The 25,748-nt window shown below is 56.1% G+C and overlaps 9 protein-coding genes across 9 annotated transcripts; 3 read left to right on the top strand and 6 right to left on the bottom strand.

Moving 5' to 3' along the window:
* Positions 1-79: 79 nt before the first annotated feature.
* Positions 80-841, bottom strand: CHGG_03074 (uncharacterized protein; the record flags this gene model as incomplete). The annotated part of the gene is made up of 1 exon (XM_001229589.1): positions 80-841. The coding sequence occupies one exon, from the start codon at positions 839-841 to the stop codon at positions 80-82; it is 762 nt and encodes a 253-aa protein (XP_001229590.1).
* Positions 842-1,432: 591 nt separating this feature from the next.
* On the top strand, positions 1,433-4,192 carry CHGG_03073 (uncharacterized protein; the record flags this gene model as incomplete). The annotated part of the gene is made up of 3 exons (XM_001229588.1): positions 1,433-1,795; positions 1,917-2,662; positions 2,758-4,192. 3 exons carry the CDS (start codon positions 1,433-1,435, stop codon positions 4,190-4,192), a joined length of 2,544 nt encoding a protein of 847 aa, XP_001229589.1.
* Positions 4,193-5,023: 831 nt separating this feature from the next.
* On the bottom strand, positions 5,024-6,204 carry CHGG_03072 (uncharacterized protein; the record flags this gene model as incomplete). The annotated part of the gene is made up of 2 exons (XM_001229587.1): positions 5,024-5,743; positions 5,794-6,204. The coding sequence occupies 2 exons, from the start codon at positions 6,202-6,204 to the stop codon at positions 5,024-5,026; spliced, it is 1,131 nt and encodes a 376-aa protein (XP_001229588.1).
* A 383-nt stretch (positions 6,205-6,587) lies between these two features.
* CHGG_03071 (uncharacterized protein) lies at positions 6,588-7,587 on the bottom strand (the record flags this gene model as incomplete). Its single annotated transcript, XM_001229586.1, has 2 exons — positions 6,588-7,026; positions 7,181-7,587. The coding sequence occupies 2 exons, from the start codon at positions 7,585-7,587 to the stop codon at positions 6,588-6,590; spliced, it is 846 nt and encodes a 281-aa protein (XP_001229587.1).
* Positions 7,588-11,956: 4,369 nt separating this feature from the next.
* CHGG_03070 (uncharacterized protein) lies at positions 11,957-13,495 on the bottom strand (the record flags this gene model as incomplete). The annotated part of the gene is made up of 3 exons (XM_001229585.1): positions 11,957-12,040; positions 12,096-13,133; positions 13,193-13,495. The coding sequence occupies 3 exons, from the start codon at positions 13,493-13,495 to the stop codon at positions 11,957-11,959; spliced, it is 1,425 nt and encodes a 474-aa protein (XP_001229586.1).
* A 716-nt stretch (positions 13,496-14,211) lies between these two features.
* On the top strand, positions 14,212-17,704 carry CHGG_03069 (uncharacterized protein; the record flags this gene model as incomplete). Its single annotated transcript, XM_001229584.1, has 4 exons — positions 14,212-14,274; positions 14,359-14,383; positions 14,478-17,150; positions 17,322-17,704. The coding sequence occupies 4 exons, from the start codon at positions 14,212-14,214 to the stop codon at positions 17,702-17,704; spliced, it is 3,144 nt and encodes a 1,047-aa protein (XP_001229585.1).
* Positions 17,705-18,677: 973 nt separating this feature from the next.
* CHGG_03068 (uncharacterized protein) lies at positions 18,678-20,343 on the bottom strand (the record flags this gene model as incomplete). Its single annotated transcript, XM_001229583.1, has 3 exons — positions 18,678-19,503; positions 19,584-19,905; positions 19,965-20,343. The coding sequence occupies 3 exons, from the start codon at positions 20,341-20,343 to the stop codon at positions 18,678-18,680; spliced, it is 1,527 nt and encodes a 508-aa protein (XP_001229584.1).
* A 1,176-nt stretch (positions 20,344-21,519) lies between these two features.
* On the top strand, positions 21,520-22,460 carry CHGG_03067 (uncharacterized protein; the record flags this gene model as incomplete). Its single annotated transcript, XM_001229582.1, has 4 exons — positions 21,520-21,703; positions 21,773-21,889; positions 22,019-22,051; positions 22,105-22,460. The coding sequence occupies 4 exons, from the start codon at positions 21,520-21,522 to the stop codon at positions 22,458-22,460; spliced, it is 690 nt and encodes a 229-aa protein (XP_001229583.1).
* A 372-nt stretch (positions 22,461-22,832) lies between these two features.
* CHGG_03066 (uncharacterized protein) lies at positions 22,833-23,953 on the bottom strand (the record flags this gene model as incomplete). Its single annotated transcript, XM_001229581.1, has 2 exons — positions 22,833-22,954; positions 23,191-23,953. The coding sequence occupies 2 exons, from the start codon at positions 23,951-23,953 to the stop codon at positions 22,833-22,835; spliced, it is 885 nt and encodes a 294-aa protein (XP_001229582.1).
* Between the last annotated feature and the right edge of the window lie 1,795 nt (positions 23,954-25,748).

Raw genomic sequence — 25,748 nt, 5'->3', positions numbered from 1 at the left:
AACAAAGGCTCTTCAATAATAAACCGATCATCACCTCTCTATGCAATGTCCGGCTTTCCCAATCGTCATCGCCGTACTATCAAGCCCCCTCCCCAGGCCCCTCCGCACTCGCCATCCCCGCCAGCCGCCTCAATTCCTCATCCACCCCACCAGCCCACCCCATCCCCAACCCCGTAACCACCCTCCCCACAAACCAAAACCCCGCCAACCACCCCACAAACACCAACCCCAGCACCACCCACGCCGCCCTGGAAACCACCCTGCCCTTCCCATCCCTCCCAAACCGCCACCCCCTTGACGCCAACACACTCTGCGCCTCCAAAAACGGCACCACCCCCACCAACATCCCCACCAGCGTCGGCACCGTCACCCGCAGCCCCGCGGCGCGCGCGTGCGCCCCCAGCAGCCACCCGCGCAGCTCGAGGATCTCGGCCAGGATCAGCTCGGCCAGCACGGCGGACAGGCCGATGGTGGCGGCGAAGGCGGCGGCGGCGAGGCGGCGGCGCGGGGAGCGGGCGGCCTGTTCGGCGTGCGCTTGGCGCAGGGAGGGCGGGGCCGAGGCCGGCAGGAAGTGGTCGGCGCCGTCGTCGAGGGCGATTCCGCTGCTGCTGCTGCTGAGTTTGGTGCCGCTGCTGGTTGGGGAGGTGGAGGAGGGTTGCTGGAGGCGGGCGAGGTGGGGGAAGAGGCGGGTGAGTGCCAGGAAGGAGGCGAGTGCGAAGGTGAGTAGGGCTGGGGTGAGGGCGATGGTGGTGGAGAGGAGGGTGTTGTCGCCGGCGGCGGTGGGAGAGCAAGAGGAGGGGCCGCATGACGCGGAGTCGGAGTCCGTGATGGGTGGTGTCATGGTTGCTTTCTTTGTTGCTGTCCTCGTCGTCGCGGTCGGCTCGGGCTCGGGGATGGGGTTTGGAGAACGTCGGCGACGGCGGTTGTGTGTTTGGTGTAATTGGAAAACGCGAGCATTATATCATCGAGTTGTGATTGAGAAGCATGTAATTCAAGCGCTATGAGAGGTAAAGCTCCCTGGTCATTGTGGTGTTACGGGCTGGGCTCTGGTCTCCGTTCGCGATCTGTTCAATCCTCGGTTGGAGTTGAAGTTGAGAGGTTCCAAGCAGGCTTGCGCAACCGGACAAGGGACCCCAGACCAGAGCTTTGACCACCACCCCACCCTACCCCGCGGCCCCTGTGGTGGCCCAGGGGCACAGCCGCAGGAACTCTTGAAGCTGCCTGCCGGGTGGATGTGAACTGCAACCTCAACTGCAGTTTCAAAATGGAAGTCATCCGGCAACCGAAAGAAACCGGCCGAAGGTAGAGAAACATTCCCGTGCCTTTTCCTGTCCGGAGGACAATATTGCGCTCAAACTTTTGGAAATTACTATGGGAAATTGATAAGCAAAAATTACTATGGGAAATTGATAAGCAAAAATTCCTTATCGCGATGGCCGATTGGTTCGTGAGCACGCTGCACTCGATGTTGGTCACGTGCCTCATTGGCTCTGCCGAAACTGCTTCATCTCCGTGTCCTCGCAATCCGCTCGACAATCGCGAACATCGCGGTTCTCGCCGTTTCCACATCTACCGCTTTTCAAACCCAGGCCTTTCTATGGAAGACGTGATAGTCGTTCTGGGCGGCACTGCCGAGGCCGCTGCGGAGACAGCCGTGACACGCAAGTCGTGTACCAAATGCAATACTGAGCAGAACATTGACCAGTTCCTCGATGCCCGCGGGAACGGAAGGATTGTTGTCAACTGTCTAAGTTGCCGGCACAAGAAGAAGCTTCATGTGATATCCCTAGTTAAGGTAACGATAGTCGTTTCTTCAGCTAACCTTCGCAGATTGAAGCGTCGCGAGCGAGCATCGAGATTTCTCGCGCAATCGCCCGCGGAGAAAATTCTCTTTGATGAACAAACTAATCGGAGAGAGGGACTACTCTGCGCAGGAGATCTGCCATATCCTCCTGGGACTCCCTCTCCAAGAGGATAGCCGAGTGGTCCAGAGTGTTGACTGTAGACCCCACGAGAGGCATGCTCGCCCAATCGACATCACGGCTGATGGCGATATCCAGGAGTCTCAGACAGCATACGAGAGGTATCTTCGGCGGCCTGCCTCAATGGATGACGTCTCCTACTTTGAGTTCCTGCAAGACTGGAACTTCAAGGCGCGGAATCCGGCGAGGTGGGCGATCTGGCAGCCTCCTGCAATGCCCAGGGTGTTGTATTATTACCCCCGGTACAAGCCGGTCCGTTCCCATCAGCAGTACTCTGACTTCTGCCGCGTCAAGCTGCTCCTGAACCACCCCCATCGCCAGTCGGAACAATTGCTCGAGGTTGATGATCTGCAGTTTGACAACTACACTTCCGCGTATCATTACTGTCTCGAGCACCACGACCACCAGGACGACCACTACGGTACTGTCGACGAGCCCGATCCGCTGCCGGAAGAGGATGAATTCGAGCGAGGGGAGGATGCTGGGGACATCACACTTGAGGATTGGCAGGAGGTGGCCCGGCTGGTCCCCGCCCTCCAACTTCCCGAAGAACCAGCCGACTTGCTTGGACGCCGAGACATTGATGTCAATTGTGACTGGACACGACACATTGGTCGCTACTGGCACGACCAGTTTGGTACCGAGAGGTTACTGGGTGCAACTCCGTGGAGACGCTCCAGGTAATTACGACGTGGAAGAGATGCCTCTCGCAGCCCCGTGACACGTTGAACACGCAGCAGCAGCAGGTATACGACACGGTCATGCGCCACTACAGAGCCAAGAACGAGAACCGTCAGCCTCCGCCCCTTCGTCTACAGATCGACGGAGGAGGTGGGACTGGAACGTCGTACATGGTGAAGGTCATCTCTTCTCATCTTCAGGCCGAGGCAGCTTCCTATGGCCGAGTTTCCCCCATTGTCAGGGCCGCCCCGACGGGCGTGGCGAGCAACCAGATAGGGGGACAGACTCTGCATTCCCTTCTGCGGCTCCCCGTCGACGGCAATTACCGCTCGCTCTCCGAGACCCCGACGACCCTCAACGCCTTGCAGCGGGGGTTTAGGGGCATCCACTACCTCGTGATTGACGAGAAGAGCATGCTCGGCCTCAAGACCCTCGCGTGGATCGACCAGCGCCTACGAGAGGTGTTCCCGGAGAATCGTGACGAGTTCTTCGGCGGCCTCAGCGTCATCCTGATCGGGGACTTCTTCCAGCTTCCCCCTGTTCTGAACAAGCCGCTGTACTCAACACGCGACGACCTAAAGGGCATCGAGATTGTCGGGCGTAATGCTTACCTCTCATTCGACAAGTCGGTGTTTCTGACCACAATACAGCGGCAGCAGGGCGAAGACCAGGCCCCGTTTCGGCGGGCCTTGGAAGAACTGCGAAAAGCTGATGTGTCAGTACCCTCCTGGGAGCTCCTCGCTTCGAGATGCTCTGTCAAGCTCTCTCCCGAGGAGGTTGACAGCTTTGCTGATGCGCTTCGCATCTATCCCACCAAGGCCCAGGTCGTCGAGTACAACCACCAACACATGCTTGGCCTGGACAGCCCCGCCATTCATGTCGAGGCAAAGCATGAGGGTGTTGGTGCGGAGAAGGTTGAATCCTCAGATGCCGGCAACTTGGCCAAGCGCTTGCCCTTGTGTGTTGGTTGCAGGGTGATGCTGACGCGGAATTTGTGGGCCGACGTCGGGCTCGTCAACGGCGCACAGGGCACAGTCTACGACATATCCTGGAAAGAAGGTACCGACGTGCTGCGAGACCCGTCCGAGGTCATCATGGTGGCCTTCGATGACTACGACGGCCCGGGCTTCACGATGCCGAACGGGGAGCCTCTCCGTAGTGGAGAGAAGCTGGCTGTTCCCATCCTCCGAGTGCGGCATGACTTCATGGTCGGCGCCAACTCATGTTCAAGAGAGCAGTTCCCGCTGTTGGTCAGCTATGCGATCACCGTCCACAAATCACAGGGCATCACCCTGGACAAGGTCGTCTGCGACATCTCTGCGCCAGAGTTTGCTTCTGGCCTCTCCTACGTGGCCGTTTCGCGGGTGAAGACACTCGGCGGGCTGATGTTTAAGCGGCCCTTCGACCGCAGCAGGATCTACCGCGAGACACCATCACCAGCTATGGGGTTGAAGTTGTCCGATCACGGTATCAGGCAACTGCAGGCGTTAGATGCTGTGGCGGGGGAGGTTCCCTCAGAGTCTAATTGATTTGTAAGTAGCGAGGACGTGAGTGTAGATACGTAACGTGAGTGGCGGAATAGAAACGATTCGTAGATGGCTCAAGCAGATGGAGTTGTTGGCCGACGGACAGATATTGGCGCTTCGTCTCTCCCGTAATTAACCCTAACCCCGATTGTCCTCCGGAGAGGGACAGGAAAATTGCCAGGAGCGGGAGAGAGGAAGGAAGCGCCCCGTAGCGTAGCGAAGGGCCGCGCGACTGACGAACGAAGCGACGCCAGCAATTTTAGCAAAGCTTTGCTTCAACCAGTTCACTTGATTGAACAGTTTTTACAAAATACTCAACTAGGTAGTTGGCTTCTGTGTTGGGTCCGGCGGTGTCCGAGCCTTGCCTTGTTTCGTCTAAAGGCCTCAAAGTGATCGGCGAGAAAAAGACACAATTAACAGCGTATGACATTCAACGGTTGCGCCCTTCTCCCACATATTTTCCGAAGAAGAGAATGGCGGCTGAGAGTGCATCATAATTTACATAAAAAAAAACAAAAAAGACATCGCTAACTAGAGAGTGCCAACCCTGTGGTGTACAAATACAAGACGGCCGCACGATTCCTTGCCCAGACCCGGCTCAACCTAACCGCGCAATGAATGCCTCCATGATCCAAAGAACAGAGGCGCCGCTCAAAAACCGCATCGCAACCGTGCCGTGGCGGTTGCAAAGACGCGCCTCTAAACCACGTTTGTCGGTATCACTGATCCCACCCATGCCTGTAACGCCGGAAACACCCTCTCCCTAAAACTAGGCCGACCCCGGGAGCCGACTCCTCGGTGTCAAGCGACAAGAATACCGAGCCCAATATCTTCCTATGACTTGGTTGCGCGTTCCGGTGCCCTCTCCTGAGATTCGTCATCGTCGTCGTCATCATCCTCGAGCGTTTTCGAGTTGCCTGACTTGAGGAGAGCAGCAGCTTCGCCAACTTCCATAGCGTGGAGTCGCTCCTTTTGTTCTTCAAGCCCGGTCTGTTTCCGGGCTGCCGCGGCGAGCTGCTGACCGGAGACGGTCTCAACCTCAAATTCGTCGTCATCATCACCGCTGTCCTCCTCCCCGCTCTCGGCGGCAAGCGACGGTGTCGGGGGTGGGGAAAGAGAAGTCGTTCGTCCAGAGGAATGCGCCGACGGCGAGGACCGCCGTCGGCTTGTGTCGCGGGGGTTGTACGGCTTGATGGTGGGGTCGAACCTCGCAGGAAGCCCGATTGCTGCGGCGACTCGATGCGCCTCCTCGTCTGGGGATATGCCCTTCTCAAACTCGTATACACTGCTGGCTTCACTATCGGCCTCGTGCTTTCCCGAGTTGTACGCCAGCATAGCGGCGTAGCTGTGCCGCCCTGGATCCTGAGAACGCTTCTCCTTTTTCTTCAGCCGCTTGTCGTCCGGCCTCACCACCACCACGGGGATCGGGCTATATTGGAGGCAGTACTTGGAGAACGAATTTCGCGCGTTCATCAACCCTTGGAACCCCCCCAAGGTCCGCCCCTTAGTGCCGACCACAAGCATGGAAGGGTTGTAAATTCCAAGCTGGTTTCCCTGTTAGTAACGCCGCGACGGAATCATACCGAACCATTGGGAAGACCTACTAGCTGTTGGAATGTGTCATGTAGCTTTCCAACCGAGTATTCCAGTATAATACTGATAGCCTTGTTCAACTCGTTTTTGGATTTGATTATCTCCAACAGTTTCTTCGCATCCTCCTGGTAATTCTTGTCAGGGCGGACGGGGTTCTCCATAACTCGCACGCAGATGATCTCGTCGCCGTCGTCTACCATATGGGTCAACAACCAGACCAAGGCATATTGCGAATAGCTGTGTTCGTCGACGCCGATCATGAATGTGCGCGATCTTCGAGATGAGTGGTAACCTTGATGGCGCGCCTGAAGCGTGAATGACGAGGGGTTGTTCTTGGTCGCTTCACCGACGGGGAGGTTGTCGAACCCGACATGTTGTTCGAATCTGTGAGGCGGGGGCGGGTTCTCCGTTAGCGTGGCCATGCTGGATTGAAATTGGGTATGGGGAAGTGGCGGGTTGAAATTCTAGAGTGGCTGCGCGAAATGATGCAACTGGGAATGTGATCTAGAGATAGGCATTGACAAGGTCTTGCGGGAATTTCTTAATCTTTGCAAAGGGAATCCAAATCGGCAGCCGCCAAGCGGGAAACGATGGGGACGGAAGATGGCGGGGGGGAAACGTGATGTCTGTCTGCGCATGTGCATCGGGCCATGGCGATCTCGACCTTCCCACACAGCCACAACCCGGTAGTCCACAAGCGAACAAAAGGTAGACAGAAATCGAACATGGAGGGGAGGGCCCTTCTGCCGCCCTCACTAACGGAATTAGGCGAAAGGGATGATATCGTCCAGCCAGATCCAGCCAGTTAGTGGGGTTGCGGGGTCGAAAGTTCGGAGCTTTGGTTGTCGGCGAGACTTGGCTTGGCTTGCTTTCCATGATGCACTTGGAGCTCGCGTGAGAAACTCAACCATGCTTCCCGTCTCTCGCTCTGCATCGCCGTGATATGCCGATGGGGCCCCTCCGTTCCGTTCTTCTTCATGCAACCGCTCTGGACTCGCAGGTCGGGTGCGCCTCTCCCGTGTGTGGGCCGGGCGCATGCGGGGAAGATGGAGAAACGCTGCATGCTCTTCCCATGTGCGGCGCGACCAGGATGGGAGTGCACTGGTATCCGGCGGTGCGTTGAGGGACGGCCATCCATGTTTTCCCAATATCTCCCGCCCGCGCCGGTTTGGCACTTGCCTCGCACGCAAAACGCATATCGAGCTGGAACGACATGAGGCGCAAGGACCAGTGACCCATGCGGCCTTTGTTTGAGAGTAAAAGGGCTTTCGGGGAAAACAAAACTGGCTCTCTTCTTGAGTGGTACCACTGGGCTTGGAGGCGAGGGGCAGGGCAGGGATGAAGGGTAGTATGCGGTTACAACAAAAAGATAGCAAAACGGGTAAAGCAGACACTCACCTCACAGGCGAAGGCGAAGACTCCCGCAACCGGCGGTTATCTGTTTTCCGCGGGTGGCCTTGGGGAAGCGACGGGTTTCGTGGCTGCTGGAAGGTCACAGACGCTGTTGAAGACTTCCTATGTCCAACAGAAGGGCGGCTGCTGTCGTTTGAGGACTGTCGTGAGCTCTCGAGATGGCCCTCCTCTGAGATGGAGGCCAGGGTGATAGTACTGGCGTCAGTCGATACTGACACAAACGGCCGGGATAATCCATTGCGCCCGAAGTCACCGTTGGTGCGCGACTCGGGCGAGAAATAGTCGGCGGGGATCGACGACACTTTCGTGCCCGGAGACACATCCGAGTCGGGGCTTTTGGCGGCCGGGGAAGATGAAGTTAATCGGACCACATTGTCAATAACTTTGGCCATCGTATGACGGAATTTTGGTAAATTCGTCGCTTTGCTGAGACTATGCCAGTGCTCGTACGGCCTCACGCAGAGGCCAGCAGAGGCTATCCTGCGACAACAACTTGCATGGAGCCCAAAGAGCTCGAGCACGCGCAAGAACCTGGCGCTGGGGCACCAGATAGCGACGCTGAAATTAGCGCGCGTCTACTAGGTGATCGCGGGATGGCTAGAGGGCTGCTCGTGAAATATAAATAAATAAAAAATGGCCGAGTCAGTCGACAAGTGGGTGGGTGGGCTGATCAGGTACTGAGGCAGGGAGATGGGATGATCAAGTCGGGTGATTATCGGGTGCAGGACCACCAGATGCCTAGTACTCGGCAGGTAGCCACGGGCAGGCAACAGAGAAATTAGGTCGGTGATCGAGGTGGAATAAAGAGTTGGGCGAGCGCAGGTCGATGGCAGATGCAAGGCAGACCCCGACGGTTGTTCTTGGTACTAATAGCTTGGTCGAATGCTGGAAGGAGCTCTTTGGCGGCGGGGCGGGGCCGAGTGACCTCGAAGCTGAAGCAAATTTGGGCTTGGCTTCTTTCTTCTGGCACGCACTGTATGAGGTATTGAGCCGAGATGCGAAAGACAAAATGCTGGGTTCAAGAGATGGGACAAACTCACGTTCGCAAAGCAACAAGGACAAGTCGATGAGATGGGCCAGGGAGCTGGGGAATAATAAGCCAAAGCTTGGCTGCACCCTGAGGCAACCCCGTCAGCGCTCAGATATCGCGGCTCGAGCTTCCAAGGTGTCACTTCTCTCGCATATTTTTCGCCGTACGGCTTGGCAGCGGGCTGATGCAACGCTCGATCCTTGCAACTGGACAACTGGAGGGCCCAACGGCACCACGGCTGCGGCAATGGGCGAGCCGTCAATTTAGTGCCGCCGCAGGGCCGCATGATGAACCTGAGAGGTTCTGGATCCCTCCCCAGTTATTCCTCGTTGCTTTAGCCGTTTCGAGCAATCCTGCCCTCCCGCATTCCCGCTTTTCCAGCATGTGAAGGTTCGAAAAGCGGTCCGGGCCAGACGCGGTCGATCACAGCACGTCAAACAGTGCCAATAGCGGTGGACGGTGGACGGCTCCGACAACCGACCACAATCCGGGGTTTCGGGGAGGGGAAGACGGTCCAGAACAACAACACCAACTCGCCGAGATACACCGACCTCCCGATCTCGTCGGTGACCCCACATTCCACGCCCGCAAACCATCGTTGTGGCCATGTTCCGAGGCCCGTTCGACACGGTGAGACACGACAGGCCAAGCTTCAGGCAGTAGGGCCTTGGCAGCCCACCGCTGGGGTCCTGTCGAACGCGCTGGGAGATGGTGCCACCGGCCCAGGTACGCAAGCTGCGGGGAGCCGACGTGCAGTGTTCCTATCGAAAGAAATCAGCTTGGATGTACTTGTAGCTATTCATTGCCGGGGGAATCGATACAGCCGCGCGCGCCCATGCCGGATATCGTCACAACTCGCCTCGACAGCCGCCGGCCCCACCGCCTGGAATATGAAGCGCAGTCTTGGTCTCTTGGTATCTTGGAAACCGCAGGGTTCGCCTTCCGCCGCTTCGCCAAGATGCCCAGTGGTGGGGTTATCATCGACAACAAGGTCCCGTGAGAAACGCCCCTGTCGTGATGCTGAAAGACCATGGAGACCGGCAAGGAGGCGGTCTGCGGCACGGGAAGGAGAAAGGTGAGGATGATCTGTCTCACGTATGCAGTCAGGGAATCTGGCCGATAACGTGAGGGGAAGCTGGGTTGAGCAGTGTCCGGATATAGCTCCGTCGTACCTCCGGACAATACCTAGCTCAAAGCTCGTCCCAAAGCAGCTTACACTTGTAACTCCTTACCTTGTCTCGGTAGCCCACCAAAGCACTACCATCCCCTCCGTGAACTCTGAGAGTTTTACAGATTGCGTAAAGAGGTTTTGAGCAAATAGACTTACCTGCCCCAGGCACCTAGATATCTCTGCAGATACGCTGGGCGCCCAACCAGACAGACCCCCAATCGACCACGGGTTGTTCCTGAGGTTCTTGCAAACAATCTCTGGGATTCGGTTTCTCGGTCTTGTGCCCTAGATGCGGCGGGCCGATCAGCTCTGCGTTGGTTTGTCTTACGGGCTGTCTATCAACAGTATGACCGAGCACGACCAGGGTCCATGGCGGGGTGCAAATGAATCATCATGCTTCAGCAGGTACACGCGCCATAGTTGATGAGATGGAAGGAAGTACGGGTTCATTGATCCTTTTGTTGGGGTACTACTGCTGAGGTTGTATCTCACTCTAGTTACTCCTTTTAGTGTTCGAAATTGGTCAGGTTATGGGTGTCATCCGATATACGTGCTTCACATCTTGCTGGAACCGAGTGATTATCTCGGGCTGGAGTAGTGATCGTTTTTTTTCTTTTATTTTCTTTTTTTTCTCTTTTTTTTTTTTGGTCTTGGTTTTTTTCCTCCCCTTTCTTAGTTCTCGCTCGAATGATGTCTTGGAGAATACCTAAGATGGTGATATCTCTCTGAGTGGTCTTGGCGGGGGTAAGGATGGAAGCTGTTCAAAGTTTCCATTTGGTATCTGCCCAGGTAATCCATTAATTGATAAATCAGCATTACCCGCAGGCCAATCTGAGGAGCCATCCCCACCTCCATGACAGACAACGACCAAATAAAACAGAAACATGGCGCTGTCCATTGGGAGATCTGGAACCAGATGATCTTAGACAATTGATCCCAGAATGGAAGGCTCAGGGTACCATCTCCCTCCCCCACCACCAACTGCCCACCTCACCTCCAGCCCAATCGAAACCCCCCCTCGGGTTCCCGAGCTCAAGGTCCCCCTCTCATCCACCCCGCGACGCCATCCTCCTCCCCGCGTCGGACATGCGTATGTCTTGCCCAACCCGGAATGCATGTACTGCCCACTGGCCAAAGGAACCTGGAAACCCTTCTTCCCACACACCGTAACCTAACCGACAGGGCGCACCACACCATACCACACCACACCCACGCCACACGTCGATGGTCCCCAGCTGCAACCCCCCGCATCGACCAGAAAAAAACAAGCACCGAACCAGAAGCACCCGCAAGCGCCTCCTGTGCAGCACCTGCGCCAAGCATCCACGGGGCTAGAACGTCTCACGAATGGCCTCCCGTCGTTCGACCGAGTCACCCAGACAAGGGCATCGTGGTCGGAGGCCTCCAGTCCCTTCTTCAGTCGACATTCCTGGGCGGGGGCGGGACCGGGACGATGACGCCCCGAACCTGGGATAACCTCGGGGGCTTCGTCAGCGCAAATAGACATGCTCGGTTCGTCCACAACAATAGTCGATGATATGCAACATTGCGTTGTTTAATAAATCAGATCTTCTCTCCATTACGTCATTCCATTCTCATGCGGCCCTCTTGTTTTCTTTCTTTTGCTTTTCTTATCAACAACGTTGCACAGTCCTCGGATCACTGGCCGATCAGGCGGAACGGGGACGGAGACCCCTCCAACACCAGCCGGCGTTATCGGCCCTTGGCGTTCTTCGTCCCCCTTCCTGCCGAGCAGTCCCAGGTAGGGGTTGGGAATGCGTGCTTGGTACACTGGGTACATGCGTATAAAGACATTTACGCCGGACAGACTTCTGTGCTACCGACAAGCCTATCTCCACGGCGGCGCAACGCTGGGTAGTATGTATGTACGTGCGCGGATTACAAGAACGCATTGTGTGACGGTAGCAAAAGCAAGGACCTCCCGCTGCTCCGCGGATGGGTGCCGGAGGTGTCGTAATTTAGGACGGTGATGATGGGGGTCAACACGGCTGTCGTTATCGGACAAGAGACACGGACAGACGGGATCAACTCATTAACTTATTTGCGTGAAAATATCTTGTTTTGCGACTCTAAGGTCTTGTCGCGCCCGTCTTTACGATAGGCGCAAGCATATGGCGCCACTACCTATCACAGATCAGGAACTTTTGCTCCCCGCCTCTTGTCCCCATCATTTCATATCATGAACCCACGGTCCCTAGAGAATACACAACCCGGGTCCTCCCAAGACTGATTGTGCTCCGGGCCGCCCACCAGGGAAGGCAAACGCTGTCATCGGCATCTGTTCAGTAATCATTGTAAACCTTTTTGCCAGCCAACTCGCTCACCACCCCCCTCCTTAAATCGCTCGATGTGTCCGTCCGTCCATCCGTCCGTCCGACGCCTAATATGCAATGAATGCTTCCGAGACCTGCGTAGCCCGGACGCCTCAACCCCAAGATTACACAATGACTAAGAGATCAGGACAGGGGACGGGCTTAAGACTCCCGCCCGCGTCGCTGCTAGCATCAGTGCCATCTCTATTTCGCCTTGCCTGTCACGTTTATGCGTATGTGCGAGACAGGTTGCGAATGTACCAGTCAACCAGCTTGCGTCCCATCTTGGCCTCCGAGATGTGGATTAGATCCTGGGAATCAAGTCAGTATAACTCAGTAACGTCACGGCCTAGATAGAAAACTTACACCCTGCAGAGCATAGTCAAGGTCACTAACGTTGACAGGCTCGCCCTCAAGAAGCCCGTTCTCGGTCCACCGAAGCTGCTTGGTCCGCTGCTTGCTGACGAGCAGCCACGAACGGAGCTCCTCAGGCTTCACGTCGAGGAAGCCAGCCAGCTTCTTCAGGTCCATGGTGGTGTAGAGGCGCAGGTACGACTTGACGGTCGGGCTCCACATGTTGGTCTTGACCTCCTCCATGAAGACCGAGAGGTGGTGGTCGATGGGGTCGATGTTGGCCTCCGGCTTGTCGAAGTCAGGAGGAATGGGCGACATGAACTTGGGGCACGCGGACTTGAAGAGCTCCTCGAAAACGGGGAGCGAGTCGGGCCCACCGCGCTGCAGCTTCAGCAGCTGGTCGCCGTACTTCTCGCGCAGGGCCGTGTGGATGGTGTCATCCAGACGGGTGGGGTGGAACGCCACGCAGATGGCGATCAGAGCGAGCATCTGGTCGTTCTTCTTGGTAATGGAGTCGTACTGCGTGTTCTTCTGGAAGTTCTTGGTCCGCGAGACGTAGATCAAGATGTGGCTGAACATGCGGATGGCATCGGCGTAGCGGCGCATCATCATGTACGAGAAGCCCACATAGTAGTAGGTGGTGAAGTGGGCAGCCATCACGCGGGCGAACATGGCCTTCTTGTTCAGCTCGATATCGTCGAGGGTCTTGAGCGCGAGGCTGAAGTCTCCGAGAAGGCAGTGGACGCGGAGGAGACCGATGATGGAGAAGTACCCCAGCATGCGGTAGAGGTTCTTGGAACCGTAAGGACCAGCAACGGCCATAGGGTCCTCATTCCGCTTCATCGCCGCGAGCTGCTCGGTAATCTGAGACTTTTGGATCAGGGAATAGAGGACGTTGAGCACGCTGTAGCAGCCCCATGTGTTCGGGTTGTCGCGCAGAATCTGGGCCTCCTCCTCGTTGCCGGCTTGCCTCGCAATCCGGGCCCGGTACGTGCAGAAGGTGTTGAATTGGTAGATGAACTCGTCAATCACATCCCACGCCCAGTAATACTATTTTTGAGTCAGTGACCCAATAACAACCAAGTCGGAGAAAGCGGGAGGAGGCTAACCGTCGGGGGTTCCAGGTCCACGGGACCTTCTGAGTTGAGGATATAGTGGAACAGGGCGCAGTAGTTGTCGTAACTCGCGAACTTGGTCTCCAGGGTCGCTTGGAAATCCAGTGGTTGGGAAGCCTGAACTAGCCGCGACTGGATTTCATCGGCCTGCTGAGCGAGCGTGGCCTGGTCCATCTCCTCCATGCCACCCTCGGAATATTGAACTTGCTCCCTGTAGTCGGCAACAAGGGCCTCCTCCTCAACATCGCTGTCGTCCTCCATAGCGCGGGCGGGCGCCATGCCGGTCTGGTAACTCATATTGACGATCGCTCAGTACGGCGGCGGAAAGCGATTCGCGGGGTGAAGTGGTGTTGTCGCCGGCGTTCGTTGTCGTGACCGTCGCAAAGACCCAAAATGCTTTGCTCGGTGGGGCTAGATTTTTGTGGTCGAGGGGCTTGGACCAAGCGGTGAAATTTCAATGGCGCTGCACCGGTTTAGGGTTTGGTGTGTATGGGTAAAATTGGGTTGATGGTTACACCCCGGTTATCGCATAACAGAGCCAACAAAAGATCGAGACATAAACTGTGCTAACGGTAGATTGGAAGCCTCATTCCATCACTATGATTGCAAATGAATCATCTTTGACATCCCATGTATATTACCAATAGCCTTTGCCGTGAAAGAACGAAACCATGCACCTGCATGGTCTATTGCCACCATCGGCGCCGAATATTGCTGTAGCCAATATACGATCTGGGCATTTTTGCTGCCCCGCCCAACATCCCACTTTCCCTGCTTGGCTGGGCGTCCCCTTGAAGGTGTTAGTCAGGCCGACAAACTGCCCCGCGGCTTCCGTATATTTTGCCTCCCATCTCCTAACAACCATACTAGTAGTACCTTAGGTACATAAGTACCTCAGTTTTTGGAGGAGAACAACAACTTGGAACAACCTAAACCACTCAAGCCACCTCACGGAACCACCTACCTCTACCTCAAATTCCTTTCCTTGCGACACCCCAGGATACCAACGCAAGATGCCGGTTGTTACCCCAGAAAAGCTGGCAACGCTCCAGCAAAATGCTGAGGATGTGCGGAACGTGAGTCTCAAAGTTCCAAAGCAAAAAAGAATAAAAACAAAAGAAAAATAAAATAATCCTGGATTTAAGCTGACGAAATATTAGATTTGCATTTTAGCTCATGTTGTAGGTATCCGTCCTCATCCTTTGAAGGATGAAGTCGAACGAAGCTCATTGTTGATCTTAGGACCATGGAAAAACATCACTTACTGATGCCCTCCTAGCCACTAATGGTATCATCTCGCCAAAACTGGCAGGCAAAATTCGCTATCTAGACTCTCGGCCGGACGAGCAGCTCAGGGGTATCACCATGGAGTCGTCAGCTATCTCTCTCTATTTCTCCATGCTCCGGAGGTCGAGTCCCGAAGCTACCCCTGAGCAAAAGGAGTACCTCATAAATTTGATAGACTCGCCTGGCCATATCGACTTTAGCAGTGAGGTTTCGACAGCATCTCGTCTCTGCGATGGCGCTGTTGTCTTGGTCGATGCTGTTGAAGGAGTGTGCAGTCAGACAGTCACCGTCCTACGGCAGACATGGACTGAGAAGCTGAAACCACTGCTCCTCATCAACAAAATAGATCGCCTGGTTACCGAGCTTAAAATGACGCCGAACGAGGCATACATTCACCTCAGCAAACTTCTAGAACAAGTCAACGCCGTTCTCGGGAGCTTCTTCCAGGGTGAGCGCATGGAGGAAGACCTAAACTGGAGGGAGCGGATGGAGGCGCGTGTTGCTGCTTCTGCTGTCAAAGAGGCCAAAATTGCAGATCAACTAACAGATTCTGGCGAGCTTCACTTCGAGGAGCGAGACGATGAGGAGATCTACTTCGCCCCGGAGAAGAACAACGTCATCTTTGGCAGCGCCATCGACGGTTGGGCTTTCACAGTGCGCCAGTTTGCTGGGCTTTACGAAAAGAAACTGGGCATAAAACGCCATGTTTTGGAGAAGGTCTTGTGGGGGAACTTCTACCTGGATCCCAAGACGAAAAAAGTCCTTGGTCCAAAACATTTGAAAGGGCGGGCGCTGAAGCCCCTTTTTGTCCAACTAGTGCTCGACCAGATCTGGGCCGTCTACCAAGCCACCGTCGGCGATGACAACGGAAAGGGGGACGCTGTTCTTCTCGAGAAGATTACCAAATTCTTGAACATCACTATCCCCCCTCACATCCTCCGATCTCGAGACCCAAAGCTTTTGCTCACAACCGTCTTTGCCTCCTGGCTCCCGGTATCCGTTGCTATACTCGTCTCCGTCGTGGAATCGCTTCCGTCGCCGAGCGCGGCACAAGCTGAACGCTTCCCACTGCTGCTGGAAGACGTTCCGGGGGCAGACCACATTGACCCCAAGGTCAGGGACGCAATCGTTTCGTTCAAGAAGGGGCCTTCGGACCCTGTGGTCGCATATGTGAGTAAGATGGTTTCGGTAAAGCAGAGCGAGTTGCCAGAGAACAAACGACGTGGGCCTCTGAGCGGCGAGGAGGCAAGAGACCTGGCCAGGAAAAAGCGTGCCGAGGCAGCGCGCGCTGCACAAAACAACCCGAGTGAGGGCAATGATATGGATGCCCTAGCATCTGCCTTCTCTAGCGCTACCTTGGAGCAGAATGCCCAGGAAGAAGACGAGAAAGAGGCGGAACCGGAGCACTTGATTGGCTTTGCGCGAATTTACTCCGGCACTCTCTCCGTCGGCGACGACATCTACGTTATCCCGCCAAAGTTCTCGCCAGATCGCCCACTCACAGAGCCGGTACCTAAAAAGGTGAAGGTGACAGGGCTCTACATGATGATGGGTCGGAGTCTGGAGGCACTCAACTCAGTTCCAGCTGGTGCGGTCTTTGGAATTCGAGGACTCGACGACAGCGGCATTCTTAAGTCCGGCACCCTCTGCAGTCAATCGGAGGGAGCAATCAACCTGGCTGGTATTGCAAATATCCTCGGCCGCCCGATTGTGCGCGTAGCCTTAGAACCGGCGAACCCGGCCGATCTGGACAAGATGATAAAGGGTCTTCATCTGCTTGTCCACAGCGACCCCTGCGCCGAGTATGAACAATTCGCGAGCGGCGAGCATGTCTTGTTGATGGCTGGTGATCTCCACCTCGAACGTTGCTTGACAGATTTGCGGGAGCGGTTTGCCGGTTGTGAGATTCAGTGCGGTGCGCCCATCGTACCATACCGGGAAACCATTGTCCGCGCCGAAGAAATGCGTCCGCCTGTCAACAAAGATCTCGGCCGCGGCGTGGTTGTTGGTGTCACAAGCTCCAAACAAGTGACCATCACCTTGCGAGCAAGGCCCTTGCCCCAAGATGTCACCGACTTGCTGCTCAAAAATGCAGCAAGCATCAAGAGGCTGTACTCGGATCGCGGGGCTGCAGAGGCGGAAGGATCACCGACACAGGAGCCAGTCACAGAAAACGGCGCGGTTCAAGATGACTCCCCAGAAGCCGACGACGAGCTTAACACAGTCAGCAAGGCCCTCTCTCCCGAGGAGCTTGGGAAACAACTCCAGTCCCAATTCGACAACGAGAAGGACCGCCTTGATTCCTGGAAGGGCATCATTGACCGCATCGTCTCCTTCGGCCCGCGCCGCATAGGCCCCAACCTCCTTATCGACGCCACCAAAGACCAATTCCTCCCGAAGGCCTTCAACGCCCATGGCAACCACAACAACAGCGACAGCCGCCCCTCAGCCAACGAATCCCTCAGCCCGCATCACTTCTCCGACAAGATAGCCTACGCCTTCCAGCTCGCCATGTCCCAGGGCGCGCTCTGCAACGAGCCAGTCCAGGGCGTGGCCGTGTTCATCGAAGACGTCTCTGTCACAGGGGCCGAAGGCAGCAGCGGCGAGGATGCCACCTCAGCGCGCGACCACCTGGGCCGTCTGACGGGCGAAGTGATCAAGACCGGTACAGCAATCCATCCACAAGGCTCTCCTCGACTGGTTCCCCGCGGCTCATGCTAAGCCATGTACTCATGCGAAATCCAAGCCTCCAGTTCGTCCCCCCTCCCCCCCCCCCGCCCGCTCCTAACCCCCCCAACACCACACAGACACTAACCCCCCTCTCCCCCCTCAACAGCCGAAGTCCTCGGCCGCGTCTACGACGTACTCACCCGGCGCCGCGGACGCGTCCAATCGGAAGCCATGAAAGAAGGCACGCCCTTCTTCACGATCCAGGCGCTGCTGCCCGTAGCCGAGTCGTTCGGGTTCGCCGACGAGATGCGCAAGCGGACGTCGGGCGCCGCGCAGCCGCAGCTCATCTTTGCCGGGTTCGAGATCCTCGACGAGGACCCCTTCTGGGTGCCCTTCACCGAGGACGATCTCGAGGACCTGGGCGAGTTTGGCGACAAGGAGAACGTGGCGAAGCGGTATATGGATGGGGTGCGGCGGCGCAAGGGCCTGCTGGTGGAGGGGCGGAACGTGGCGACGGATGCGCAGAAGCAGAAGACTTTGAAGCGGTAGTTGGTTTGATTGATTGATTGTTTGTTAACGACGGGATTGCCTTTTGGGTTGGGAAGAAGAAAAGGGATGGACGTATGAATAAAATGTGGTGAGTTGAGATGGCGTCTTCCAGATGTCGAACCTGAATGCAGTTGAGCGAAATGGAAAAAGAATAATATATCACAAGTTGAATCATGTTTGTAAAATGCATCCTATTTCCTTTTGCTATCCCTCGTCTAAGCCGAATAGAGACTTCCGCGAAAGCCTGTCCGAAGCCAACCAAGCTCCCGTCCTGGCCCAGCCCGCGAAGCATGCCATCTTCTAAACGCGTGAAGAATGCCCTCGTCGTTCGGGCATAGAAAGCGTAGAGCCGGTTAGTAGATAGGTTGCGTGAAATGACCAAAAAACCAAAGAGATCGCGGAATCCCCGTCGAGGTTGGGGGGGCCCACATTCCGTACCCTCACAGCCCATATCTATCTGAAGGTCCCCAGAGTCGAGAGTCGCTAATTTAGCAAGAAGACCGTTGCCATGGCGATCGAGAAATAACTCGCACGCCGTGTCATTTTCCCCGTTAGGTGGAAGCCCGTCATTTTTTACCAGGAATGCATACTTTGTCAGTATAGCTGGAATATCGTATTCGCAAAGCCCCATCATCACCTATTTCGGGGCGTCGGACTGATACACAAGGAGAGATGAGCAGGAGGTCTCGCCTTTGAAAAGACGATGATGCATGCGAGGAAAAGTACATCAGGCAAATTGGTCGGGTCCCAGGGGGTGGGACAAGAGAGGTTTGCGTGAAGCTGAGAGCGCTGATGCCTGGCTATCCAAGCCAACGACGCAACGATGTTTGGGTAGCAGAGCAAGTACAGCGAGAATGCGGAAGAGACATGGCGTCGATTGGCCAAGCTCAAAGAACTCGCCAAAGCCAACGCGGACCCGAATATCCCGCGATGGAGTGGCGAGCACGAGTCCATGAAGGGGTCATGTGTATATTCAGGAAGCCAACGGGCGGCCGCTCCCCCCACGCCGACCTTTGATCGGGGCCGCGACCGTGGTCCAGCCGTCTTCATCAACCGTCGGGGTCGGCGGGGCTTGCTCGCTGGTGGGGGATAGTGGCTGCTGCGGGGTGGGGCCACTACCATTGGCACGGGGAGGGCGACCGTTATCCCGAGGGCCACGAGCGGGGCCTCCACGGCGGGGACCGCTGGGGACATTGCCGCCGCCACGAGACGGAGCACGCTGCTCGCCTGATGTTGTTCTCCAGTTACCGCTCTCGACAGCCCGCGACTTGGGTGGTTCCCGTGCCTCACGGGTCCGAACAGGGAGTTTCTGCTCGGTCGTGGCCTCATTTGTAGCGCCCTCTTCGGGGGCGGCCTTCGCCTCCGCCGCAGACGCCTCCTTCTCTTCCTTAGCCTTAGCCGCTGCTTCTTCGGCCGCAGCCTTCTCCTCAGCGGCCTTCTCTGCGGCTTCCTTGGCAGCAGCTTCCTTGGCTAGCTTTTCCTCTTTGGCCTTTTCCTCGGCCTCTTTTGCCAGCTTCAGGCGCTTCTCCTCAATTTCCCGCTCACGTGTGGCGGTGTCAATCGGGCGAGCCGCGCCGAACGGACTGGCTTTTGCGTCGCCAGGGGTAGAAGTAGCCGCCGCATCGGTCGCCTCCGAAACGGTCCGCTTGGTTAGGTTTAGCCTGGGCCGTCCCGCAGGGAGGGCGGCCGACGGCGCCGGCGAAGGAGGTGCCTCACTGCCCTCACGAGATTCGCCGGGCGACTTAACGGACGAGTCGGGCCCGCATGTTGTTCCGCCCAGTTGAAATCCTTTTCGGCAGCTGTAAGGGACGCGCTCGGGGCGCTCGGGGCGGTCAGAAAATTCGCGGCGAGGTGGGCGGGAAACCCTCATGGCCCTCACCCGGGCCCCAAGCTGCGGGCGACGCTCTCCGGATTCCCACCACGGAACGACTCGGACCGGCTTTCCATATTACGCGAGCGAGACCCCTCGCGAGACTCGGGGCGCTCGGGCGGGGCCCGGGGCGATAGGGGGCCGCGCCTCTCCCAGGAATTGAAGTCCCGGACTTTTCCATCGTCGTTTGGCTGATATTCCCGACGGCGTTCTCCGAAGTCACCTCCACGACGATCGCCGCCGCGGCCAGGGAGGTCGGCTAGGGGGCCTCTCTTCGCACCCCAGTCGAGATCACGCATTCCTTCCGATGAACCGAAGCCACCACCTCTCGCTTCAAAAACAGTTAGCCACCCAGGTCACACCTCTATTAAAAAAAATAAAAATACTCACGTGGATCAGCGACCTTGACGCGGATGGTGCGTCCCTGGAAGTTTTGGCCATCACGGGTAAGGGCGGTCTTGAGACCCTCGAGGTCGCCAAACTCGGCGTAGGCAAAGCCCTTGGGCCTGTTCTGCTCACGGTCTTCGATGATCCGCACGTTCACAATGTTGCAATCTTCGAAGAACTCGGTGACGGTTTCGACGGTTGCGTCATATCGACAGGTTGCCGAGATGCGCAGTATACGGCGGCTTGGTCGGCAGCTCCTGGGGTATATTGTCGCGGATCGAGTGGTAACCTGGAGCAACAACCTAAAGTTAATCATGAGGACGGAGAGCTGCCAGTGACGACGAGACATACCCCGATCGGTAGAACCGCCATACGAGGTCATGGTGCGACGGTCGGAGGGGGGGAGCGGCTGAGTGCCTAGTTGCGGTCAGTCTGTGAGCCCCTGCAACGCCATCCGCTGATACTGCGGACTCGAGGCTGACGGAATCTAGACAAAGCAATCGGGCGCTCATTGAGGGCGACGACTTACCGATTGTGTCCTCGACTTCGTCGGCCCATGATCCACCACCGCCGAGGGCTAGAGGGTCGGGTCAGCAAGGGATCGAGACAGAGGGGTTATGGGGCGTGGCCGTAGCGCCTAGCGGATTGATGGACGCGGTGGCCTTGGCGTGGGAGGGAAACTCACAGGTATCATTCATAAACTCAGTCAGAGTCAGCTTTTGGGCTTCCTTCTTTTTGGGAGCTATCCATGGGTGTTAGTGAACGATAGGCATGGTGATGTGGGCGGTTGCCCCGCGCTGCCGAGAGGTGGGCAGGGGCGGGCAGGGCAGTAGTAGTGCTCACTCCATGATTGCGGTTTTTGGGCGCGCGGCGATGTACCACCGAAGCGCGCGATGGGAATGTAGTTGGCCGAAGGAACGGGTCTTCGGCACGAGAGATGGATGGGTTTCTCGAAGTGAGAAGAGAGGATTTGTGACCCCGGGATGCTGTGGCAGGCGGGGTTGAATGAGGGAGGTGCGAAGATGTGGGCTTCGCGACCGAGCGGTTTGTCCTTGTAACCTAGTTTTGGGTGCGGGCGGAAGCGAAAAATTATTAAGGTGAGGTCGATTGAGGAATCAGGGTTGACTTTTTTTTCCGCTTGGCAAGGGTGTGTGGATGCGGCCCCCAGTCTACGCTAAGCCCTATCAGTTCTAGCGGGGCTCATCGGAGCGCTGGCCGCGCTTCGAGATTCTGCCATTTTTGGACCAGTCAGCGCCAGTCAAATGCCAGTGTTTTCATCGTGTTTGCAGGGCTGTCTTGTCTCTCATTGCATTACATATTGACACAACCTTAACTCGGCCCAAACTTGACGTACATAACATAACGTATTGATGATCAATACCTAGGTACAAAATACCGAACGACATATGCGTTTGGATGCATACGGAACCCCAGAGTAACTTCACCCAGCTTTGTCTCCGAGTATCGACCTGAAATTCAACAGTCAATAGCACTAGTGACTTCACTTCATCAGTTCATCGCTTCATAGTTTGAGTTTGACTTCGTTTCTTCCCACAAGATGAAACGCATAGTCATTCAGAACCCGGAAAATGACGCACATCAGGCTCATAATTCGATCTCTGCACCATCACCACCGGAAGAATCGAGGGTAGTTGAGAGGTCAAAGCCACGGCAGAACCAATCACTTTCACCCGAATTGATGGACATTTTAGTACCTTCGCTCAAAGTCGGGGCAGTTGCCGGTATGTGGCCATCATCAAGCTCTCTAGCTGCTACCATCTCAATGTGCTTGATCTCTCTCTAACTGGCAGTAGGCGCATGCGGTATCTTTACTGGAGCGGCGGCGGGGATCATTCGCTCGGCTCCGACAGTGTTCTTCTCAGTCATCGCGGGGGGGCAATGGTTTACACTGGGCACCACTTACTATGGTGAGCTGTATTGCGCGTATGTTGTTAATCATTTCTAACAGCCCCCAGCCGCGCGGTTAATGTCGTTGAAGCGTTTTGCCCAAGCAGAACCGACAGAGGGTGATAAAGTAAAAGCGAGTTCTCTTGCAGGTGGTGTTGCTGGGACTCTAGGTGGCATGCTGAGTAAGTGTTTGCGGAGCAGAGTAGATCAAGCTTTGTCCCCTAACATGATGCAGGGGGGCCGAGAAACATCATCCCAGGGGCCGTGGTCTTCTCGTTGCTGGGGGCTGGGGGCCAAAGCATCGCGAATTGGCAAGGTAGAAGGGCTGCGAAGGCTGCGGAGGCGGCGAAAACCGCAGATGCCGCGGTTACGGCTCCGAAGTCGCCTAGCGAATTTTGGTCCCGATGGAGTCCCATCAAGCAGCTATCCGACCAGGAGTATGAGAATATACTCGAAGAGAAACTTCTCCGAGTCGAAGCAGATATTGCCCTCATAGACGACCGCGTCAAGGAGCTCCGCGAATCCGAACGCCGGATGAAAGAGGGGAACTCCGACGGCGAAAGGAACTCGGCGCCCTCAAACAAAGCTTGATTAGGGCTAGGGAAACGACTCAAGCTTTTTGTGGGCAGCCGAGCCACCAGGGAAACTGTACCATTTAATGTAAGTTAGTCGCCAAACCGAGGCTGGGTCGGGATGGGCTAGGATGAAGCTCAGGGTAAAGAGTGTCGATTAATTAGTCTATCTAGTTCTATTGGAGTCTAACACAGTCATAGTTATAGTTGGGTGAATCGTCACCACAATCAATATATCGCTCCGCGCGCCAGGTTCGCCAGCTCCGAGGCCATTGCGATTTCCTGCGTTATGATCGGCTGGCGATTCAATCTGTAAGACCAGGTCAGCCGGACAAACTTGATGAACAAGAGTTCAAGGCCCCTACCTTTCTGAATCGCCCACGTCAAACCATTAGCAAGCGCCAATACGGCGCTCACATGAAACAATTTCCATCCATCCACCACCCGAGCGACGTTTATAACAAGGAGTGGCACGGCCGGTCTCAGCGGCCTCACAACGGACCGGTGAAGTTTCTATCCTCCCCTGAGTAGCCGAGTCTCGGCCAACCTACCGGGAGATTCGAGTATTTCGGCAAGACATATCGACCCTCGCATTGCATTACCCCACATTTGAGGTCACATAGCCCGAACAGCTTGCAATAGCACTCCGATGCCGACGGGCAAAACACAGGCTCTTTGCCGAAGATGACTAGATGCCGTTAGCCTCGAGAGGATCACTAACGCATGGGTGGATGACAGGCCACACTCACTGTGCCACATGTACTCGAACACCCGCCCACTCAAGTCATCATCCAGAGCCGTCTCCAACAACCAATCCCGCCAGCGGACGTAGTCCTCCCTCGGCCGGCTACGGATAGTATCACGCGAGACGGCAAACTGCGAGCAGCAGCTGACGCCGACCTTCTCAGGGACCTCAACGCCCGGCAGCAGCTCCTGGAACGCCTGCTTGTAGATCTCCTTGGTGGTGAGCGGACGGCCCCCACTGCCGGTGCCCATGCTGCGATCCCACTCGCTCGCCTCGTCTTTGTGCGGGCGGATCTCGACGGGGCAGCCGAGCACCTGGACGCAGCGCAGGTTGACGTAGCCCGAGGACTGCACGTAGTCCAGGTGGAGGTTGCGCAGGGCCGGCAGGCTGTCGTAGTCCGGGTCGTCGTTGTGCCAGGCGAAGCGCGAGGCGTGGATGAAGACGGTCGTCTCGGCCAGCGTGTCGTAGTTGGCCACGATGTGCGTGAGGTATACCATGGCCTCACGGCCCTTGTTTTCCGGGACCGTCAGCGGGGCCGTGGGCTCGTCGACGACGTAAACGCTGCGGGCCCAACCCGGGAGGAAGCGGTGGACCCATGTGGTGTCCTCGGAGCTGACGCTGGCCACGACCACCTCGACTGGTGGCTCTTCGGTGAATAGGGACCAGTCCCAATGGGGGTGGAAGTGAACGACGAGCAGCCAGCTGCATGCGAGAAGGATAAGGATGGGGATCACAGATCCCCTTGCGCTGGCGGAACGGACCAACATATCACAACATCAACAACACAACTCAAGGAAAATAAGAAGAGCGAAAGACTATGGTGAAGAGATCAATGAAAGGGTAAATGAAGATAACAACATTACGAAGTAGAGAAGAAGAAAGTCAAACCCGACAAGAACACCACCCAGTCTTTCTAGAAAAAGAACCCAGCATAGCCCTGGAGTGATCTTCCAAGGTTGGCCCCCATTCCGGTCCCCATTCCGGGCTCCGTCAGCAACAACAGCAGCGGCACGGCGGGGGCTCCCACAACCCGACCTGCTACCAACGCCCATGCCTCACACGGCCGCTTATTTCCGGCCAACCACAGCCTGTGCCTTTTTCTCGCCGATCATCAAAGACCCAAGAGCTTGGTGAATGGCAGCAAACTGGATTTGCAAGGCACTTGGCGTTTCGCCCGACGTTGTGGGGAATAAAGATGCGATCGCCATTTGCGGGATGGGGGGGTTGCGGAGCGCCAACCCTGGGCGCGTATCCGCAGCCGAGTGTGCAGTTCTTCGTATGCATGTACGGGAAACATGCCGATGCCGGATTAGCCGCGCGCAAACGTACGCATTCCCGATTTGCATACGTACGCATCGTAAGTTAGGGCAACCTCGAGTTGACTGCAGATAGAGGTTACACAGTAGTGTAGGCAGTGTGCAGTGGGATAGGCAGTTGGTTAACTAAATGAGAGAAAATGGGGCCCGGTTCGTCTTCCCCGGTCTTAAACCTGCAGTGTTGTCCTGTTTCATCCTCCTTATTTGCACTTGCTTCTCTTGATCCCCCCCAGGGTTCGACCAGTGACATGAATAACTACACCACAACGACTGCGAGAGACTGCTGGGTTTGCCTCGCCGGTGATGCCGGGGAATTGAGATTAGAAGTGGAGGAAGAGTCGAAGAGAATTACGAATAACTAAAAGAGGAGGCCTCAATGAACAGTGGAGTGCTAAGGGGTATCCACCAGCGTCATATCCTCATTCATGGTTTTCCATTAGGGGTAACTATGGATATCATAGTCTTCACAAAGAGAGGGGTTTGTTGGTCAAGACAATGATCCCAATAGTTAAGGGGAACTTTGCTTTTGGATGGTGTACTCGGCAGCTGATAGATCATCCCTTTCACAACAGGGAGTTGACGGGTGGTGTTAGTGCAACATCTTTCTTCTTTGGCATGTAGATACCCGAGGGTTGGGGCCACAGGAATCACAAGTGTAAGCCAGTTGCTTCAACTCCGGACAAAAGCCAATTGACTATCGGACAGCTCGGAAAGTGGGAGGATTTAAATCCGAAAGGTTCATTCAAACAGTCTTCCCCCTTACTGAGGAACACGCGACCATTTGGATGTCCGGGGCATAAGGGAAGTGATGATGCGGCGTGTGGGGTCGAGCCCCGGCGCCCAGGGGTTGCCCACTAACAGCACAGACAGAGGCGAACCAGCAGGGCCTGCACGGCTGCCCTGGTTGGTGGGGGCGATCAAAAAGAATCCCCATCAGCCCATGTCGCCCTGGCATTGGGGAATTGCTGGAATTGGACCCAGCTGTTCATCAAATTCCTTGGCGCGACTTTGCTGACAGCTTCGCTCCCTGCCTTTGCTTCAATCCTGCCGAGAGGCTTCAAAGCTTGATCCCTGGGCTTAGTTGCTGGATAGAGCTGTCAACTTTCGATCTTCTATCGTTTGCGATCTCCCATTCTAGCGATACGACCCCCCCCCCCCCCGGGCTTCCGAGAAAATCCCCCGAGAATCGACACGACGCCGTTGCGACGGTGGTTATCAGATACCGAATTCAACACGAACGAACGGA

The sequence above is a fragment of the Chaetomium globosum genome, genomic scaffold, assembly GCF_000143365.1.
Source record: "Chaetomium globosum CBS 148.51 scaffold_2 genomic scaffold, whole genome shotgun sequence".
Taxonomy (NCBI): Eukaryota; Fungi; Ascomycota; class Sordariomycetes; order Sordariales; family Chaetomiaceae; genus Chaetomium; species Chaetomium globosum.
This window is presented reverse-complemented; position numbering and strand designations above follow the sequence as displayed.